Below are 20,393 nucleotides of genomic sequence, written 5' to 3'. Positions count from 1 at the left end.
CATCGGATAATCGATCGCCTGAGATAACGAGTGATAGAGCTCAGCCCGCTAATAGCAGCGCCCAACACTACTAGGCGATTCCGCCTCAGTGGGGGATCTCGGCTATACAAGCCGCCTTCAATTGTAGCCGAATCCCGGATACATTTACTGCTCCAAACAACATATCAAGATATTCAATCAATTGAACCAGCCTGGGTAACATCATGTCTAAGAAGCTCTCTCCTCTCAATTTTACAAAGGCTGTCATGCGGTCATTCATGGCCGAGTCAGGTCTCGAGCCCAGGTAAGAGCAAGCCCCAGTCATGAACCTTGACCCGATGCTGACAAGATGCAAGACTGCTTCACAGCCGAGTATGTGCAGAAACCTTGGATCTGGATACAATTTTGTTTTAGAACTCACAGAAATATTCAGTTCCGCGTCACAAATGCCACTGAGGGTAAAGTTGACTTTGAAGTCGACATTCACAAAGACCATACGGTGAATTGACCCGAATAGACGGCCTCGGTATCCTTCTAACGCTCTCGCCTAGAATCGGCTCCAGACTATACATGGCGGAACAATAGCCAGCCTTGTTGATCTTGGAGGATCTCTAGCAGTCGCATCTACTGGACGATTCGCAACCGGTGTGTCAACTGACTTGAATGGTAAATAGGCAATGATGAATCCCCTGTTTCTAGTGAACCATAGTACTGACATGCGTCATCCGTTCAGTTACGTATCTCAGCCCTGGTGGCCGGCCTGGTGATCTCCTCAAAGGAACTGCTACCTGTGACAAAAGTATGTGTCTCTCATGAAATTGGTACCCAGTAATTGAGTATTCTGACCATTGGGTAACAGTTGGCAAGACCCTGGCGTATACATCGGTACAGTTTTATAATAGTAAAAGCCAGCTCGCTGCAAGAGGCAGCCATACTAAGTATTCTTTTTGTCAATCCCTTCGCCATCAAATCATGACTGACCTTGGCATCTAGGTATATCGCAGGTACCATGGGTCCGGATGGGGCCTTTGTAGCTCCGGCACAATGGGCAGATGAGGTCGACTAGATTAGGATGAATTTAATGGTGTCATGTACTAGCATGGATAGCAATGATATAACATCTCGAGCATTGTGGTAATATAGACTGAGCTGCAGTAATTAGATGTATAGAAATATTTCCGATATCGGGAAGAGGCCCAGTTACAGAAACCGGTGTATGATTGCGACATCCTAGAGTCCGGACGTATGCACGATGAGATAATCAGGAGGATAAGCCGCAGAGCCTCACCTGCTGCCCAGTGAGGGCGTCAACCCACCTTTCTCTTGCTACTTTTTTTGAACTGCCCACTTGCTCTTACATACTACGTACCACCAGGGCCTAGCCAATGGGGCATTCAACAACTAGCTGCAGGTAATAGAGATCAGCGGATGCATGTGACTGGCCGCCTCAAAGCTATTTATCGCCCCGAAGAGGTTTACCTCCCCGTGGAAGAGAGGTAGACTTGCCAGATTCGCTTTCGTGTGACATCAGAGGCATAGGTACGACTCAATTAGATGCTCACGAAGTGCTTCGCCACTCTTTCTCTCTCTGCCTATTGCTTTCACATATGTGATTACGACAGCAAAATCGCAACACCATCGTCTAGGTAACGTAGACTTGCATAAGTAGGGAGGAAGTGGCTTGGTCTTTTCTCTAAGTGACTATTGCACTACCCTACTGAGGAAGAAAAATTCCAGATAGAGTAGCATAAGCAATTTATTTTTCCTCTCAAATGCGCAAAAGAACCGTGTTCTGCGCATGATGCAATATGGGCAGCGAGGCTATCTACGTAGTGTGTACCCACTAAGGTACGCTTCAGCGGTGACTCTTTGAATCGGGGCAAGATCCTTGTAGATGGCAGCCTAACGACTTAGGAAAACATCCAGGTGACTGGTGCAGCTCTGATATGTAATTGGGTACCGGAACCCGTATAGAAGAATAGGCTTTTTTTTCTTCCCCTGGGCCAGGAGGTAGATTTTTTGGGATCCAGCGTTACGTGAAACTGCATACATGCATGTAACGCTGGCTATTTCCCAAAAAGAGATGCGTGGCGATTTGGGCTGCAGAAGGAGATTATGCCATTGGATTTACGCATATTTCCCCGAAGATATTTTGCTGAGTTCTCATTAGATGGCGGGTTTGGCTCGGAGTTGCACGAGCTTGAGAAAGTACCCCCCGGGTTCATGTTCCCGGCTGTTCGGAGATGGTGGGGCCGGGACTATACATGTATTCGTGATCCTTCGATTCAGGATACGGCCCAAGCTCAGAGAAGGGTTGAACAATACGAATAACTTGATACTTTAGGTATTCTGCCTATTTCTGGTAGGGGCACATGTTCGTATATACGACTACATCCCATTAGCCCATGTACCAAGGGTATTCTACTGGATGCCGGCCGGTATTACTAGATCCTACTAATATTAGCTACCTACTATCATACTGGCCTGGCTAGAATCGGCTTGATAGCAGCACCACCAAGTGACAGCAATAGGCAGTTTGTTTACCAACCAATTCTCGGCATCACAAGAACACATACCCCGGCTATATGGACCTCGTCGGCTTCCGTGTCGTGTTGCTAATGGTGGTTTCTCTCGCTTTAGCCTCCGCCACTTTTGGGGAAAGAAGATCGAGATCACGGGCCGCTGCCGGAGTGGCCAATCTCGAGATGCTTGATAGCTGATGCCAACGCAGCAAACATGCTATGCATATTCTATACCAAGTAACGTGCGTGGGCTTCTCTGCAATCTGCGCTGGCAGTGCAAGATTACCGTTTGGGGTGGGGCTACGCACAGCCCTCTCTGCCGACAGGATGGATGAGTTCGATGGCGCAGCTTTGACTAGACTGTGGCAGCGTTTGCCGTCGTACAGGCCTGAATATTGCCAGAAACTCCAACCATAGTTGGTATATATGCAAATTACGCGGTCAGTAAACAACAGGTCATACCAAGCAAGCAAAGTATACGATAGTAGTTTTCCCAAAATTCGACAAAAGCTGCACACCCTTCTAGTGGCTCCGCTTGATGACGACGAGCTCACCACGGGGTGTAGGGACGACCCTTCAATACACCGAGGTCAGAAGAAGCCTAGGCAAAACGTCCCGGTCTTCAGGACGAGGAAATACAAAAGCAGCCAAGGATCCCTCTCTTAAAAGAATAAAACCACATGGTTTTCACCATAGCACAAGCCGTAGGTAGAATTTAAAGTGCTTAACTCCTTGCTTCGTACCTTTTCATTAGTACCGGTTGGCAATAGCCCAAAACAGGCCGCCACCCTCTCATTGGACGTCATTTCGAGGTACCTTTGTATCTTTTTGGGTTCCATCCAAAGCCGGGCATAAAACGGTCCTCGTCGGCTGCGTCCATTCATTCACTCGCCACCCAACCTTGCGCACTCGATCTCAGCTCTATCTCCAGCTCCAAGAGGCGAAAACAGAGGCCGTCTTGTCCGGATAAGCTTAATTGCACGCCGTGAGACCGCCGTGAACTCTGTTTGCCTCTTGCTGGTGGCGGTGGAGAAGCCATTCGACTGGCAAAGAAAAAAATCCCCGCATCTAGCGGCCCGGCCCTTAGATTCAGCTCTCCAGCTCTGCTAATCGGAAGCTAGATCGCCTGTAGCTTCACTGGCAATAGCGCTGGCCACCCGCCATACGCGAATAGCGGGCCATGATGTCAAAAGCAAAACACCGAGAGGCGTCAACCTCGATCTTCTATCCAAATGCCCTCAGCCTTACCCACCGTTCGCCAATCGATCCGTCCGGCTACATTCCACAGAGAGCGGGGCAGCGGCTTCAGCGCCAAGAACAGGCGACTACGCAGCGAGACCAGCCCAACCAATCGCTATATCCCCTCCGTCTCGCCCACAATGGCCAACAGATGGTCATTCGGACAAATGACAACCAGTCGATCGCCCAAGATCAAGATGTGATACCCCGGACGATCGCCTCTCCCATGGCCCAGCTTCGTACATTATCCAATAATCCATCGCCGTTACCATCGCCGCATATGCCCAGTCCCATGCCAATACTCTCCCCACCAAGACGCATGGCTCCCGCTCAAATTCTTACCGATGTTACGCAGTTTCACCAAACATGGACCGATAGATATCAAAGGAGGGATGAGAGGTTGATCAATTCATTTGACTGGGACGGGCCAGTCTTGAAAATCCAAGGCCTACCGCTCGTGAATCGGCAACACATGATATCGGGCAACAACAACAATGTCTCGAGCATGGGTACCCAAGAATCCAGCGATATACAGCTTCTCGCAGATTCATGGATCGATGATATCAGCGAATTTTCCCAACAAACTTCCACAATTTCGGGACTGTTCGCTGAGGGTGATCAACCCAACATGCATGACTACCTGGAAAATGGATTACATTACTCCCAGGATGGCGATGGGAGAAATATCGCAAGTCAAGCCGCAAGCCCCCAGGAGTACCAAGACTCTTTTAATCTTGTCGATCACCCATATCTTGATGTAAGACTTGGTCTAGAACAGATGGTTGCAAATCTCGACGCGCTGTACCAGCGACCAAACATGGGGCGGGATATCAGTGGCTACGGACGTAATATAATCGGTGTCGCAGACGAAAATCCGCAGACGCCTCAGGGCTATGATGCAAATACTGATATAATGCAAGAGCACCACTCTGGAATGCACGATGGATCCTCATTCATCTGTCCCTATGCAATGAGATATCCGGATCTTGTAAATCATAATTGCTTTCAAAAGATCAACACAATCCCGTACCTGAAACAGCATCTGAGAAGCGTACACCACGACGCAATGAACTGTCCCCATCGGTGTCAAAAGAGAAAAGCAGAGACATCACATCGACGAACCCGGTCGAATAACGCTCTCCACTACGATTCAGATACATGTCTTCAGATCAAACAGCGTAGCGACCGATCTAAATCACATATACAGCAATGGGATCGCATCTATCAAATCCTATTTCCCGAAGCAAGCCGCATCCAGGACCCCTGCATCCAGGACTGGACTATCAAGCAGCTGAGGATCCTTTATAAATTCAAAGAAAGACATGGCCTCGAATGTCTGAACCCTGTTTATTATCAGCTGCACTTCAAAATCAGGCAAGCCTTTCCAGAGCCAGAAGTCTTATACCGAATGGCGTTCTGCACATGGTTGCCACAAGTCTTTGAACAGCGATTTCCACCGCGCGGGCAAAAACTACTGGGCGATTTTTTAAAGCAAATAAAATTTGCGCAGCAGCACAATTCCCGCGTTCTCGATACCACTCCCATATTTATAAATGGAGAGGTATCGACATCAGTCCCACCCAGACACCAGATAGAGCGACAAGACACATCTCGTACATCAATACTGCCACACATTGAGACTGCCTCTCATCAAACGAACTATTCCACCATGCTCACGCCCTATTCAATACAGCAGCAACAGAGCCCTCTCCAAGCCCGGATGGTTGATACTTTATTCGAATCTCAGACCTACCCTCAGCATTCCGTACCCCATTACCTCTCTATCCTTCAGTCTCCAGCAGGTATTGATTATCTTGAGCCGACACCGGGAATACAAGACCTTGAATATGACTCTTTTGACTCTAAAGATTTTTTGTTCGATCAGTGCAGTCCCATACCTGGCAGCCCTTCTCAGTTTTTGCCAGATGCCATGGATATGGAGGACATCAACATTTCTTAAACGAACAATGGGGCAGTCGAGCATCACTTCACCGCATCAATTCTCAACGATGTGCTATGAAGATTTTTTTTTTATGCATTTTTATTTCTGATTTATTTTTTCTCCCTTTTTTCTTTTAAGGCTGTTTTTGTTCAGGACCCTAGTCCCCCAATATTTTGCCCTGTTTCTCATATCATTTTATTCATTGTTTTGGATATATATCATATAAGGCTTGGGAGTTATACACCACAGACGCAGCACTACTACTATGGCTTTCTCACCGGCGGCGTGTGGATGAAGATTGGCTGATGGCATCGATTCGATCTATCTATTATTATTATTCTTCTTTATATCAGTTAGGTGGTGATTTGTTTAAATAGTCTTACACGGCGGCGGCGCACGTTCGGTCTACGGCACGGATGGCATTTTGAAATAAGTTTGGAAAATATGAGTTATGATTGTTAGGAATGAAATCATGTGCTATTGCTTTTATCTCCTCTCTTTTCTTATTCGGGCAGAGAATTTTGTTTTTTGGGCGAATACCCTTGCATATTGGCCAGCCGATAGATTGGGATTGGGGGTAACGAGAAATACGTATGTGATGAGACTTCGATGAGAAATGAGTTTACAAGAAAGGCTACGAAATTTTAGGCAATAGAAAGCATTCATCAAAGAGTTTATCAGATCACACAAGGTCAAAATCACAACGTCAATTAAGTTGCTGGACTTTAATTACCAGTAATATCCAACGGTAAAGCCAGTTTCCAACTTGTCGCTTTTAATCTTTTTTGTCTCTCCTTCTCTCTTCCGGTTCATCGGTTCCCAGAATATAATCCAAAAGCCCAATACCACCAAAGTACACGTCAAATCTCTCATGGTGCCGATCATGCTTCTTCGCCGCTCCCCCAAAGAAATCATATCCGCTGTGCACTGTCGATGTCTCGATGAGCTGAAAGGCTACAAACACCCACATGGTCAGAATATGTGACTTTAGCAGTAGCGGCGGCAGTAAAATAGGCAGGACGTTGGCCGCGAGGTGCTCCACTGGATGAGCATATTGCGATGAAAACGCTACGGGGGCTGTAAACTTGTGATGCTGCTTATGGAAGCGTTTATACAGCGGGCGCAGATGAAGGATCCTGTGGGAGCTATAGAAGAGGAACTCGCGAGCTAGTATGCTGAAGAATAGATCTCGTACGAATTCTTCCGGAGAAGGAAGCTTTGCGTCGACTCTGATGCTTGGAGGAAGACCCTTGGCGGAGGTGGCGTATAATAAAGCGCCGTGAAGGGCGAAAACGATGGCTTGGTTGCGGATACAGACTACCATGGAGTGGAAGATTTCGCTTGACGTAGGCTGCTTGGGTGCGGGTTGGATTTTATGTTTCTCGGAGAAAGACGGCGCAATGGAATCGAGTAAGACGAAACCGACGCATGGAATCCACCAAAAGATGACTTGAACAACGAAGGTGCCAACAAAATCGACAGTGTAGGGGTTGTAAGTCGCAATGATGTGCCCCCAATAATCTGCCACCGCATCCATGACAGCCATGGTGTAGTACTGAGTGAATAAAATCGCAATGAATACTCTATAACTTCGTAAAATTTTAAGATTCCGATTTTAAAGATTCCAACTGGATCTTTACAGACGATATAACGGCTCAAAAGATGCAAACCAGAACGGTAGCGGGGAGTGGCAAAAGAGCGCTCTTTGTATTTATGAAAGCCTCACTTTTAACCACCAGCTAATATAGCCCTGGTTCATCTGCCTCGGCTCGCACGAGAGGGGCAAATAAACATGTTGAAAAGAGTCTAGAGAGGGAAAAAATCCTACCTAGTTCAGCCACATCTCCACGCTGGATCGATGTTTCCCCACGTCTAAGTTAACCTAGCGGGGACCACACAGACTCGGGGGATTCAGCTTTTCCAAAGTCGTCTATTGCTCGTATTCTCATTGGCTTCCATGCTATTATCTCACGCAACACATACCTTTTTCAGCCATCTTACTTAACACATACTACTTGTAGTATATAATTCACACAAATACAAGTATATATGCCTCGGCCCACGTGCAAACTAACACCCATTTCAAGCTCTCCATCCTCCTTCAATCCACTCCTGCGCAATTCTATAGCTCCCCTCTCGTACGTCTCCCGGAACGGTATGTCCAGCCCCATCTACCGCCACAAAAGCCAATCTACCAGAACTCTTCCAGAATCCCGTGGCGGCCATGCTCTCTGGCAGTTCCCGCCACGGAGCCAGCCGATAGTCCGCCAGCCCGCTCCATCGTAAGTTGTCGTAAACCCACATATTGCCCGGGGTGTTGACGACGTAGTCCTCGTTGCCCTGCAGCACAAGCACTCGGATGTCCCCCAAGTGTGGAGTGCGGTAGGCGTCGAGGATGCGCGCAACTTCGCGAGTTGTGGGCTTGAATGGGTCTTTGAAGAAGACATAGGCAGAGTTGACGGCTATGTCGACATCCTCAAATACGTAGGAGGAGGGGAACTTTAGAGCCTTTTTGATATGATCCTGGTTGATGTAGGCTGACATATTGCCTTTTCTGATGTCCGCGCACCAAGGCCAATTGGGACAGGGAATATGGACTGTTGCTCAGATACAGATCGTTAATAAGTTATTGGCAGGCCAGGGAAAGTCGATTTTTCAACTCACCATTAAACGGATTTCTCTTTCCTGCCTGGACTTCGGCGTAATAATACGGAGATACCACCTCTTCTACGTATTGCATCAAGCCCATGCATTCATGGCCATTGTAACTCGCATCACAGTTTCGTCCTAGCTCAAATACGTTAGGTACACTGAGTCCCAGCGTCTCACAGACCGTATCATTCATAATCTTGCTGTGATTCCCAAACCCCTTGCACAAGAACTCGTATACGCCCACAGCAGGGGCGGTAAAGTCAATCACGGCGTCTACCAGTATCAGCGAGGAAATGTTGCCCCAGAATGCATCGCGGGAGTTGAGCCTTCGGGAATCCAGTATATGGTTGAGGTAAACTGGTCCGTAGTGTCCACCATAGGATTCCGCCGCAATATGGATTGGGAGGTGGGCACGGTCTGGGAAGACGTCTTTAAAGAAGACATTAAGAAAAGTTTGGAAATCGTATGCGCCTCCCATGTCAAATGATGGGATAGGCGATCCCTCAGCGCGGGATGAGAGACCAACTCCGGCAGGTTGATCTAGGAACAGCACTGACGCATTGTTGTTCCAAGCAAAATCGTTTGGCACAGTGGTGTTTGCATCAGGCTCAAGCCAACAGGCTCCCATTTCGTTGAAGAGTCCCATCATTGAAGAACCTCCAGGCCCTCCGTTCATCCAGATGATGATAGGATCATTAACAGGGTCATTTCGGCTGTCAAAGAACCAGAAAAAAAGGCGGTGCGAATCTGTCACATCGATTGTACCTGTCCATTGCGATTCGCCATATGTAGCACACGTAGAATCATCTTGCGGCGTCAAAGTAAACTCGCCAGCCTTAAAGGGTGGAATATCTGCCGATGGGGATGTTGCTGTCTTGGGGCCGGCCAATGGTCGCTGTTCACCAAAGTCGAAGCTTTGAAACTGGAATCCGTCTAAGATGCGGGCTGATTCATGCTGGGTTGGAAAGAATGGTGGGAGTCTTAAATGAGCTGCTGCATTTCCTGCGAGCAAAATGCCCGATACAACTGAGTTCTTGGGGACAATCATGCTGAAGTTGCGCTGCCGCCCTATGAATTGCAATAACCCAACAATCAACGGGCCACTAGTCAGCCTATTAAGGCTCACAAAAACTGCACAACCACAACTGAAACTTCGAGGGCCTTCTTCTCTATTTAAGAAGCGTAGATGTCGCGATTCCTTATCACAGCGGGGTTCGTTTACCGTACCCGTTCTAAGCGCATCTCTATCCTTGAACGACTGTAAACCCGGACAAGCACATGTAGTCAGTTATCGAAAATCTTGGCATGTTGGTGGTTGGTGGATCGTGCCGCCATCCTGCTCAAGGGCCTTTTGTAGCTTAAAATCTTAACAATCTAGTTCCCTTTTTGCATAATCAATAAAAGCAAGCCGGGTGCAGGGGACTTTTAATAGATACTACTCACAGTCGCACTCACTTTCTATACGAGTTACGGTTTAAATCCGAAACCAATTACGGCGAAAGCACAAGCAATTGACATGGGTATGCGCTTCAGTTTGTACAAAGATAATATTCCGTCAATTCGTCAAATTCTTTAATACGTCCAATATGTATTTATATACCCTTATACCAGATGTCCATTCCAATCCGTAGCATACAAACAGAAAAGCTCAGCGACCAGCGAAAGCCTAGACACTCATTCTCACAAGCCCAAAAGAGGAATCATTCTACACAGCATATCCAAAAAAAAAAAAAAAGGAAAAAGAAAATCCTTTCATTAATTCATTCATTAATTCGTGACTTCGTTGTCTATACGCTCAACTGCGAATACTTCTCGCAGCACTCAAGTCAGAGTGGCCAACATGGCACGGACAAGTCCAGGCGACGGTCCTGTACAGTCCGGGTCAGCGGCCTCGCTCGATGGGAAATAACAGAAACCAGAAAATCATGCGACGGCAAAAACGCGGCGCACCTTTATCGGTATTTCGGCACGCTGATGGACATCCTACCTTTCTTGTCCTTCTCGATACGCGCCCCCTTGTGGGATGAAATCTTCTCGATCGATTCCTCGTACGTCACAAGGTCTCCGTTGGGAAGTCTCTCGGTTCGGACAATCTCGCGATCGATGTCTCGTTTACCCCGGTAGGCAAGCTCCTTTTCGAGGGCTTTAATTTCTGAGCGGATATCCTTTCGGCTGCGCGATCGCGAACGATGGCGCTCCACTAGCTGGTAGTCGTCGCTAAGATGATGGTGGTGGAGAGAGTGAGAGCGGCTCCTGCTTCTCCGGCCGCGCGATGATGGCGAATAGTCTCGGTATACGATAGTTTTGTCATCTCGATATACTGTCTTGTCGTCATAGTACACGCTCTTATCATCTCGGTATACAGTCTTGTCGATCAGTTCAACCGCTCCACGAGGCGCTGCCTCGATGATGACGGGCGCATGAGCATGGTGGTGGTGTGCTGGAACCAGAATTGGAGCTGGAACTGGGACTGGGGGTGGAGCTGGGGCATAAACCGTCTGTGGAGGTGGAGGCGCATAAACAGTCTGAGGTGGAGGCGCATAAATCGGCTGTGGAGGAGGTGCCGGTGCTTCGATAATGAGCTCCTCTCTGCGCTCCCTGATGATCTCGCCGGCTGAGGATCGAGCAGCAGCAACTTCAAGTTCACCTTTTGAGATTTCAGGTCAGTACCAAGCAATCTTGCATAAAAGATAATGGAGTAATTGACTCACTTGACTTGTACTCTTCGCTGAGTTTAAGCAGGTGGTCGATATTGGCTTGTCCTAAAGCCTTTTGAACGACGACGACATTGCCCTATTAAACACTTTGTTAGACCTTTGCTTGAAATGATCTGCCAACAAGTGTAAGAACGTACTTCTTCAATAAAAGGGTACCCAATATCAATCAGGGCTCGCTTGGATACTAATCTAGCAGGAATTCTAGTCTTGCCCTTCTTCGGATACTCGCTCTTGCCCTTGATCTTGGTGCCACCGCTGCTGCTGCTGCTGCTGGAGCTGCTGCTGGAAGACCGGGTAGAAGATTTAGATGCGTGAGATCTGCCTCGGTGACTTCGCTTGTGAGAGTGGCTTCGTTTAGTAGAGCGAGAGTCTCGGCTACGGCTTCGCTTCTCCTTTTCCTTCTCCTTCTCTCGAATAATCTCTCGTTCAACGATGCGCTCTGTAGGGACGGGCGGGACTGCAGGGATGCGTTCTTCAATACGATCGTGTTCAACGTGAATATCCTCGTAGAAGCGGTCGTCGTATCGTCGAGGCGGCGGCAGGCCGCGGGCTTTGGGAAGAGGAATAGGCGTATACGCCGGGGCCCGATAGTCTTCACGAAGAATGTCCTCGCGACGGGCCGGCGGCGGAAGCTCCTCTCGCCGGTTGAAAAATTTGGGTAGTGGTCGACGGTCATATGTGTCGAGAGATGACTGTCGGCGCAACAACGTTGGGCGCCCGGGAGAAGATTCACGACGATATTCACGATCGCGCTCCTCGACAAACACACGGCGTTCAACGGGCTCTCGCAGGGGGTCTCGCAGGGGATCTCGGAGGGGGTCTCGGAGGGGATCTCGGAGGGGATCTCGGGGAGGCGACCGGCGAGGCTCGGAACGGCGATCAAGGCGGATGTCATCTTCGTAGTACCGACGATCACGGACAATATCATCTTCGTAGGATGTCCGGCCGTATTTGCTGCCAAGACGCTCCTCAGAGCGATCACGACCTCCCCGCCCGCCGCTCATAAACCGGTCTTCCTCAAAGCGATCCCTCCCACGTATCTCATCTCTCTCGCCGACGAAGCGGTCTCTCTCACGTATCTCATCTCTCTCACCGACGAAGCGGTCCCGTTCGAAGCGATCTCCGCGACTAGACATGGTGAGTCGAGAGGCCGTGAGATAGTATTGGATGTATTAGAGATTCTGGTGAATGTTTAAGAATGCCTCGGACAAAGTAGCTTTTATAATGAAAATAGAGTAATAAAGAATATGCCCCTCTCTTTGTGCCCCCAATAGTGCCGTGCTTCAAAAGAAGACAAACGCAAGGCACAAGGCACAGAAGACAGGCTTTCAAACAGCTATTTCAAGCTTGCTACTATCACTGGAAAGTTGAAAGAAGATGGTGAGACGAAGGGCCAGCCGGCTATATGAAACAGCCCTCTTCTCTGGAAGTGGATTTCGAGTCAAGCGATGACGTTTGTGTGCTGAGCCCCGCTTGGCCTTCTGGTCTGTTCCAAGTTTTGCGCAGGGGTTGCTGGACTTGCGCCAGTAGCGGCGAGCCGTGGGCAACACCAACTGCTAGTGGTGAGCGGCACGACCAGGGAGGCCCCGTGATAAGCCACAAGTGAGGTCACGGAGCATGGTTTCGCTGAGGCCCGCGAGGGTGGGAGAGGCCCGAGACAGGGGAGGCCGCTCGTGATGCCCGCGGTAGGCACAAGGAGGATTGCTACGATGGTGTGGTGCGGTGTGGCTGGTGAGATTCAGCTCTATAGCTTCAGCTCAAAAGGTGCCCCCAACAAAGCGACTTTGTGTATTAGTGCCGCTACGCTAATTCAATAATAGCAATACGAGCAAAAATAGCATATTGGAAGAGGAGAGATGAGAGAGCACGGGAGCCGATGAGTCTTGGAGCACTTGAGTGTCTTAGATGCCGATGCTACTATTCCTGCCCGCTCACCTCATGTGGCTCTGCGAATATGAGCTCCAAGATGGATCATTTTTCCTGTCCAGGTGAGGGGCCCCCTGGTGACGTTTTTGTGAAGACACTGGATCCAGTCTCGGTACTGCAGCTCACTGATCTGGTTGGCTCGTCAAAAATCAAGGCTACTAGCACACCACACATGGACCACACATGGACCACACATGGACTAGATTCAGGTTCAAAATCCACCCTGCATAAACGAAGCATCAACACTTGTACAAGTTCAGACAAGAGGTATCGAGAATTGACTAGAACCGTAAGTATAAAAAGTCCCACAGTGAGAGGAGCAGCAAGGTTGCTGCGCGCTTGCTATCCTGTATATGCAAGGGCCAAGAAAAAAATCTCACATCAAGCTTGCCATTTAGGTACCAGTGGTTTTGACGCCTGGATTGAGTTTGGCGACAAAATGACACTTTTACCACCTGTGACTACATTATACAGCTGCACAATAACCCCAGCCGAATGACTCTGCGAAGCACTCAATATGGGGTAGGGATAGCCGCTAGATATGTATCGCCTCCGGTGACCAATGATGCTCTATAAATGCTCTTTTCCCCTTCCCCTGCAGCGGTCCTCTCTCAGCACAGCCTTCGTCTCCTGCTTTGGCGAACCCATCGCGGCAGATGGCATTTGGCTGATACCACAGCCCATTGGGTCGAAACTAAGATCTCACATCCGTGTTCCCGTCCCACTGCAGGAGCCTTTTTGGCCACTCGGGCTGTGTGACCTTGTCCGTATTCACCTCTGGGCGCCTCCTAGTTAGGCTGCGGTCGCCCAGATGGGCCAGGTTGTACGCATCAATACCCGTGATATCAGTCCACTTCGGGCGCAAGCCTTGCCTATCAAAAACGAAGAAGGGTACATTTCTAAACTTTCTTCATTTCAAAATTACGGACTTTTATACCCATGAGAATACTACAAGGCTTTGTTTCTCTGCTTTGCAGGCAGCACGGTAGTAGCATGGTGGGTCCAAAGACGACTAGGGATCTCGTCCCAACTTGATGTTCAAAACGTAGTACAAAGGGAAGATGGCGAGGAGAACATCTTATAGGAAGGTTTGCTAGCCCTTGTTGTGAGTGCATATTTTCACAAAAAATTGTAACCCGATATAGAGAGATTTATTTATCGTTAGTGATCATGTTAGGCGATGTTAACTGACACTCAGAAATCTCTCAGTACATCTGCGCTATTGATCATTCATCTCATTCCAAACGCATCATCATTCATAAAAATCATGCTATCCAACCCTTAAATACAATTTGAAGCATTTTTATACCTTCAGGTTCTCATTCCTTGCAATATCTTCTCATTTCTTGCAATATCACACTAACATCCAACATAGATGGCGTTGGCATAGAGGGCATAAGTATCAGCGTGGTTGAGGTTCTGGGCAGCAGAAAGAGACTGGATGAAGTTGTATCCATAGCCACCATAGTCCTGAGTGCCCTTAACTTGTGAAAGGTGAGTTGACTCGTGAACAACAGTGTTTGCCTGATCTTGCGCATGGCATGTTCGAGACAGGGACGGGAGAGCGCTGAAGTAGAGGCTGCAGTAGGCCATGAGGCTGCTGCTGGGGAGGGTGTACGCCAACACTCCGGAGCTGCATCCTCCAAGCACATCAGAGCAGTAGAGAGAAGAGCTGCCGCCGCTGGTTGAGCCGCACTCAGATGCAACACGGCTGAAGACGCCTGAGACGGTGCTTCGCACACTGGAGCTGGAAGACTTGAAGTACTCTGTGAGCTTGGCTGCGGAGCCAGAAGCAGCGGCTTGCTGGGCGAGCTGAGCGAGAGAAGCACAGTTGCGGACGGCAGTTTGAATAGCACTGAGTTTGCTACCGCTGCAGTCGCTCTGTACTCGAGTCCGCTTCTGGTGGAAAGCAACGCGGCGAGCAGAAGCAGCCTCGCCGTCAATATCAACCTCGATCTTGTTGGTCTCAAAGGGCACGGAACCGACGAGCTCGGTGGATCCCTCTTTAGCAAAAGAGAAAGCACCAGCAGACTGGATATCATACTTTCCGCCCAGTGAGAGATCGTGAGCTTCGGCAATGTCAAAGGTCACCTCGATGGACTCTCCAGCGGGGATGCTCTGGAAGGCATCTTCGCCCAGGTTCTCAGTAGAGATACGTTGACGGATACCGTCAAAGGCAACAGTGTGCTCTATAGATCATGTTAGCAATGATACGTATGTTGGTGCGTGTAAAGCTGGTAAAAGATACCTCCAGAGGTGATTGAGACCTTCTCAACAGCACTGCTGTCCAAGATGGTGCCGGACTTGAAGATTTTGAGGTTGCCCTTGCCAGTGTTGGTAATGACAGCTTTAATCTCAGCGTTACCAGCACTCTCGAGCTTGATATCCAGGGGAGTGGGAGCCTTGCCGGGAGCAGCGGAGGCCAAGGCAGCGAGGGCAATGAGACCGGCGGCAAACTTCATTTTGAAGAGAATGAGTTGACTGAATGAGATGGTTTTTAAGATTACTGTAGTGATATAATATCTAAAACTGGACGACGGATGCCTTATTTATACTTGAAATCCGATATGATGATGGCTCCTATGGAACATCATGATGGTTGTGTAATTCCCATTTCGTTTAGAACGCGAAACAAAAGTTCTTCTCAACCACAATCATACTCCATCGATGAACCTCTAGTCAATTCTCGTATTGAGATGAAGAACATGGTATTGGCGTTTCGACTCACTTACACAGCCTCTCATTGTCGTCTTCGCCTATATTCATGCAGTGTTGTATCAAGCAAGTCGGCCGGAAATAGAGCACTTCTGCACATCAGTCTATTTCAACTGCCTTATTGGGGTCAGTATCCGTTAGTAAGAAGCCAAAAAGGCTGGGGCAGTTATACATGGTCTATTTTCTATTCATAGTTATCTCTCTCTTACATATCGACAGTATATATGGGGTATTATACATTCTATAACTGACAATTTATATATCTATTGCAAATAATCAGCATAAAAGGATATAATAAATTCTACAGTGGTCAATAAAATACATGTACATTTATGTCTATGGTTTCAAACTCTAAAGGCACAGGAAGAGTTTTCTCGTCTTTGCTCTAAACTTCAGTGCTTTGTCCTGTCTTGTCAAGTCCCACACAACGGAAATCAGCGGCAAATGATTAACAATTTGTAAGTTCGTAATCAATTTAGCCTCGTTGAATGGTTTATGCATTCATTGCCCCGGTTCCGAGATGCGGACTCAATATACTCTAGATTCCGGCGATAGGTCCGGCTTTCCCCCTCAATGCCAAGTGATAAGCGTAAAACGAAGATGTGCCGGCCTAAACAGCTTCCAAAAAAGTCTAAAATCTCCGGGTTCATTGAAATTCAAGAAAATGTAGGTATGAGTGGACAATCTTGTTCGCAGGGCGGCATATACAGACACTAGTGGTGTCTTGGCTCTTGGCATCTATAAACATTGCTGCGGTATTGACGATACTGGCTTTTTTATAACTTGGAAAGGCTTCAGTCCACATAACATTAAACGCTATAAGAGGCTAAAGGCTTAAGAGATGAAGTTTATATACACGGATACAGTATAGGCTTCGTTTTAGAAAGCTCAGCAAGTTTCCAGGATGAGACGTATCTTTAAGGTTGGCTTCTTAAGGACCGGGCGGCTTCCGCCGAGTAAAATCCGAGGGTGTACTGGTTTCGGAGAATCCTTTAGGCAAATTGCTTCTTGGCACACAATATGCATCAGCAATTCTGTATCAAACAACCGAAAACTATCATTTCGGTGAAGAATATCCGACAGGTGCAGCAGATCTTGCCAATTCGGCTCGATCGGGCTACACGCGTGTTTAGCTCACGAGATGCCAGGCTTGCTTCAACTTTTAATTGGCTATTTTAAGACCTTCCTCTTTTATTTTTTTTATAATTACCAAAGCCGTGGGGTTTTTACGGTAGATAACCGTGGTGTGCAGGTGTGCAGTCTTAGACGGAAGACGTTCCCAACAAGGAAGCTCGCTCCTCGGAAAGCCAAGTCTATCGAGATCCACTTCTTCATTGCCATATATTAGTAGAAAAGTTGATGTTTTATTAGTTCTTCGTCGCTTGAGGGTTACATTCTTAGCAATAAGCACTTATTATGATGTCTCAACATAGTCCATTCTCTACGCCTCTAACCTTCAGCAGCGGTATGTATCTTGGCATAATTCTAGGGTTTTAAAAATAGCTAAATAAGCGTATCAACTTATTCTATGATCACAGTTTTGTAGTTATTGAAATATTTGCCTAATATTACCACTATGTATGCCGCGAGTCTCGTTGCATCGGTCGAGTCGATTAGCAAACATGGGGTATGAATAAACTCGGGGACAAGCATAAGGTAAGGTTATTAATAAACATACCCAAGCAGTTCACTAATTCTACCTCAAAACATAGCTCCGTTATTGACATACAAAAGTGCCTCGTGTGGTGCCACTAGCTGCCTAAAGGAGAAGCTGAGGAGGAGTCTACGGCTATCAAAGATTCAGAGCTATCTGCACGGAGGCGACAGTCCGAAAGGAACCTAAGCAATCCAACACTAATCTTCATGCCTTTTCTATCTCTCGATATCCCTCTGTTCGTGTCTCTTTCATAACTTCTGACCCCTCTCGTGTGGACTCGATCCCTTTGCAGGCTTGGCACTCTTTGCTTAGGTAGAGAAACGCAGTTATCAAAGGTAGTTTGATTGGACAATCCCGATACGGCCACCAGTGCGCGCATGGCATACATTTTCAACATAACGTTAGAGTTACCAAGAGCGAGTTAATAAAAAAATCTGCTGCCAATGTCGACTTCATTAGTCTCATCCACCCGCCTCCAAAGAGAAGTGGGACACTGATGAATACAGGATTTCTGCAGGTCCGTGAAAGAGTCGCTTCTCAATCTCTTTCTTAGCAAGCAAAGGAAATATTACGTTACTTACTTTAAATACTCTTCTGTTTTAAGCTGTCTAATGAGTCTTATCCGCATGCCAAGTACACGCGCTGTTCTTGGGATCAGTCTTACTCTCGTGTTCGCCACACTCTTTTTCTCGCCCTCATCTTCAATGGAAAGCCGTGGCGGCAGTCCAAATCCTATTGCCGGTCTGCGCGTGGCAATTAAGCAGACCAATACGTCTCCTCTCACCATCAACAGCACCGCCTATAATGGTAATGAGCATACGGTCACTTTCCTCGTATATAATTCGCCGTTGGATACCGCCGCGCCATCTATTGACCTGCTCACCATCACGCCCGACGGTGCTTCAGAGCCTCTAGACTTGCCAAAGCTCCAGATTCAGAGGCAGTGGCCGCCTAGTCCCGATTCACTCATTCAGCTAGAGCCAGGTGCCAGTCAAACAGCGGAAATTATTCTCAAAGACTTTATAACTTCAAAGCTTACGAAGAAGGCATTTGTTACTCTCAAGGGTCGCTGGGATATGGTGTGGAACAAACAGAAAGACGATATTACAGCCGAAATCATGGAGAAAGCACAGCTACAAGATGACCCAGACATGTTCACTGGCAACTTCGCTACCGAGAGCTTGGAAATATCCACCGCATAATGATAAAATAAACTGAGCAATATTAGTCGTATTCATGGTCTTTGCTTCTGCAGCTATGCATACACGTATTTGGTTCTTGTGTTGGTAAATTGCCGTGAGTGAATGTAAGGCGCTGCATGGGCCCGCTATTGGGCTCAATCTAGGCGATGACGGAGCGCTAAACTGTTCTACCGACGCCGTGGGTTACTAGCGCTCATATAACTCATGCTTGTTGTCTCCGTTTGTTTGTTTCCATGTTTTTTCAACTTTTCTTCGCTTTTCCTCAGTTGTAGGAGCACCACAGGATGTTGCATCACGCCTTATGAACAGAATCTCAATCTGGAGACAATATGAACGATGTTTCATCCTCTGGTCGTCATGGGCATCGCCGTATCCTTCACATAAATGAAGCAATCTTTCTTGCCTCCCATACGCCCTCACCTGTAACCTTCCTTGCAGAATCCTACCATTCCCAACCAGTCGCTGCCACGATTTGATAATGGTTCGCCAACAAACAGTCTCTCCGGCGACGCCAATGCCAAAGGGCTACGGATTTCTCAGAAAAGGCAATCCTTTCATGACAGGGCTCTGTCGCCGGAAAACTCTAGACGCCAGAAAGACATTGTACGTTGTGGTGAACCAAGGCAAACAAGAGGGATTGCGAGCACCAAAGTGGATTTTACATCAAGTCTTCTCAGAAGAGAAAGCAACTCGAGAGAGAAGGCGCGGTGCTGTTGAAAGACGAGATGCAGCAACTGAGGACGCATTTGCAACGACCATCAAGAGGCTGTTTGCAAAGATCCCAGAACAGGATTTGAGCACAATCTTGAGGCATGCCCTCAGAAAGCGAAGCGGCAGGGTCGGGCGTACAGGAAAACTAGACTTGGACAAGAAGGCATACCTAGCAGTTCAAGCGCATATTCGCCACCGTCATACGGACTATGATAAAATCACGAAGGAGTCAAAAGACCGAAACGCCGCCAGAGATGCTACCCGAGAGAAAGTCTCAAGGATCTTAATCGAATGGGCCAGCGATCCGTCGGTGGTGAAATTACACGTAGGCAGCGCTGTCCGGAAGAACAATAAGGGAGAGTCTCGGAGAAGTGCTGCAGCCCGGGTGGTTCAGAAACGGCGCACATCTTTGACAACAGCTACACGGGGCCATATAATCAAGCCTACAGCGTTATCCAAGCGAGCCACAAAGCAGCGCCCCCTTTCAAAGGCCTCCAAAGAGACGGCGACTCAGTCACAACCGATGGTAATTGACTTGACACAGGATGAGGATGAAGAAGATGAAGTGACAGATCAAGTTTCTTCTGCGGATGAGGACCAAGACTCAGAGGAGGAAGACGGCGATGCCTCGTACGAATTGTCCGATTCAGTGGGCTCTGACGAGGAATATGAAATCGAAAGCGACTGGTCGGACTGAAGCTGCCTCCGAGGAACAACATATATTATGGAGCTGTAATGCGAGGCACAGCACATGAAGTCAGTGAAGAAAGCATGTTTTTTATCGATTTATTTGTATTAGGCAGCTCGAGCTAGATGTAAATGGAAGAATATAGGCACTTGGATTCGTTGTAGTACTAGTAGTTGAGTGTATCTTCTTTCTTAAAAGTCTACCTATAGAGCACCTTGTCCTCTTCGTCCCAAAAGCCTTAGCGTCAATGTGACTTGCATTTCGGGTGCTTTACCCATTATCCATCATCCTTGCCTTCAACAAAGGCTGTGGAGCACACGTAAATGAGTACCTGCGGTACCTGTCACGATACCTCGTGGCTCCTGTAGCCTCGTACCTCCCGGGCAGCCACAAGCCCGTTTAGCGCTGTTCGTCTCCCGTGGCCTAGTCCAAGTAGTGCTGCT

The 20,393-nt window shown here is 47.9% G+C and overlaps 8 protein-coding genes across 8 annotated transcripts; 4 read left to right on the top strand and 4 right to left on the bottom strand.

Annotated features, from left to right (window-relative positions):
- The first annotated feature begins 4 nt into the window (after positions 1–4).
- On the top strand, positions 5–1,362 carry GGI43DRAFT_415459 (HotDog domain-containing protein). Its single transcript, XM_083207153.1, has 7 exons — positions 5–283; positions 336–351; positions 413–478; positions 531–645; positions 713–778; positions 839–917; positions 973–1,362. The coding sequence occupies exons 1-7, from the start codon at positions 204–206 to the stop codon at positions 1,043–1,045; spliced, it is 495 nt and encodes a 164-aa protein (XP_083056676.1). The 5' UTR covers positions 5–203; the 3' UTR covers positions 1,046–1,362.
- Positions 1,363–3,533: 2,171 nt separating this feature from the next.
- Positions 3,534–6,078, top strand: GGI43DRAFT_214085 (uncharacterized protein). Its single transcript, XM_083200251.1, has one exon. The coding sequence runs from the start codon at positions 3,682–3,684 to the stop codon at positions 5,698–5,700; it is 2,019 nt and encodes a 672-aa protein (XP_083056675.1). The 5' UTR covers positions 3,534–3,681; the 3' UTR covers positions 5,701–6,078.
- A 290-nt stretch (positions 6,079–6,368) lies between these two features.
- On the bottom strand, positions 6,369–7,548 carry GGI43DRAFT_415455 (fatty acid hydroxylase superfamily-domain-containing protein). The gene has a single exon (XM_083207152.1). It carries the CDS (start codon positions 7,226–7,228, stop codon positions 6,458–6,460), a length of 771 nt encoding a protein of 256 aa, XP_083056674.1. The 5' UTR covers positions 7,229–7,548; the 3' UTR covers positions 6,369–6,457.
- GGI43DRAFT_415454 (Alpha/Beta hydrolase protein) lies at positions 7,549–9,686 on the bottom strand. The gene is made up of 2 exons (XM_083207151.1): positions 8,347–9,686; positions 7,549–8,279 (listed from the first exon to the last, which is right to left on the bottom strand). Exons 1-2 carry the CDS (start codon positions 9,380–9,382, stop codon positions 7,765–7,767), a joined length of 1,551 nt encoding a protein of 516 aa, XP_083056673.1. The 5' UTR covers positions 9,383–9,686; the 3' UTR covers positions 7,549–7,764.
- Positions 9,687–10,125: 439 nt separating this feature from the next.
- On the bottom strand, positions 10,126–12,321 carry GGI43DRAFT_213895 (uncharacterized protein). The gene is made up of 3 exons (XM_083200250.1): positions 11,189–12,321; positions 11,046–11,127; positions 10,126–10,981 (listed from the first exon to the last, which is right to left on the bottom strand). Exons 1-3 carry the CDS (start codon positions 12,185–12,187, stop codon positions 10,287–10,289), a joined length of 1,776 nt encoding a protein of 591 aa, XP_083056672.1. The 5' UTR covers positions 12,188–12,321; the 3' UTR covers positions 10,126–10,286.
- A 2,015-nt stretch (positions 12,322–14,336) lies between these two features.
- GGI43DRAFT_430527 (Deuterolysin metalloprotease family-domain-containing protein) lies at positions 14,337–16,024 on the bottom strand (the record flags this gene model as incomplete). The annotated part of the gene is made up of 2 exons (XM_083209267.1): positions 15,226–16,024; positions 14,337–15,166 (listed from the first exon to the last, which is right to left on the bottom strand). Exons 1-2 carry the CDS (start codon positions 15,437–15,439, stop codon positions 14,337–14,339), a joined length of 1,044 nt encoding a protein of 347 aa, XP_083056671.1. The 5' UTR covers positions 15,440–16,024.
- A 1,829-nt stretch (positions 16,025–17,853) lies between these two features.
- GGI43DRAFT_213850 (uncharacterized protein) lies at positions 17,854–18,790 on the top strand. The gene has a single exon (XM_083200248.1). It carries the CDS (start codon positions 17,961–17,963, stop codon positions 18,549–18,551), a length of 591 nt encoding a protein of 196 aa, XP_083056670.1. The 5' UTR covers positions 17,854–17,960; the 3' UTR covers positions 18,552–18,790.
- Positions 18,791–20,204, top strand: GGI43DRAFT_213851 (DUF2293 domain-containing protein). Its single transcript, XM_083200249.1, has one exon. It carries the CDS (start codon positions 19,030–19,032, stop codon positions 19,957–19,959), a length of 930 nt encoding a protein of 309 aa, XP_083056669.1. The 5' UTR covers positions 18,791–19,029; the 3' UTR covers positions 19,960–20,204.
- Positions 20,205–20,393: the final 189 nt, after the last annotated feature.

Source organism: Trichoderma evansii, assembly GCF_050947405.1.
Source record: "Trichoderma evansii strain SZMC 28006 chromosome Unknown GGI43scaffold_25, whole genome shotgun sequence".
NCBI lineage: Eukaryota > Fungi > Ascomycota > Sordariomycetes > Hypocreales > Hypocreaceae > Trichoderma > Trichoderma evansii.
This window is presented reverse-complemented; position numbering and strand designations above follow the sequence as displayed.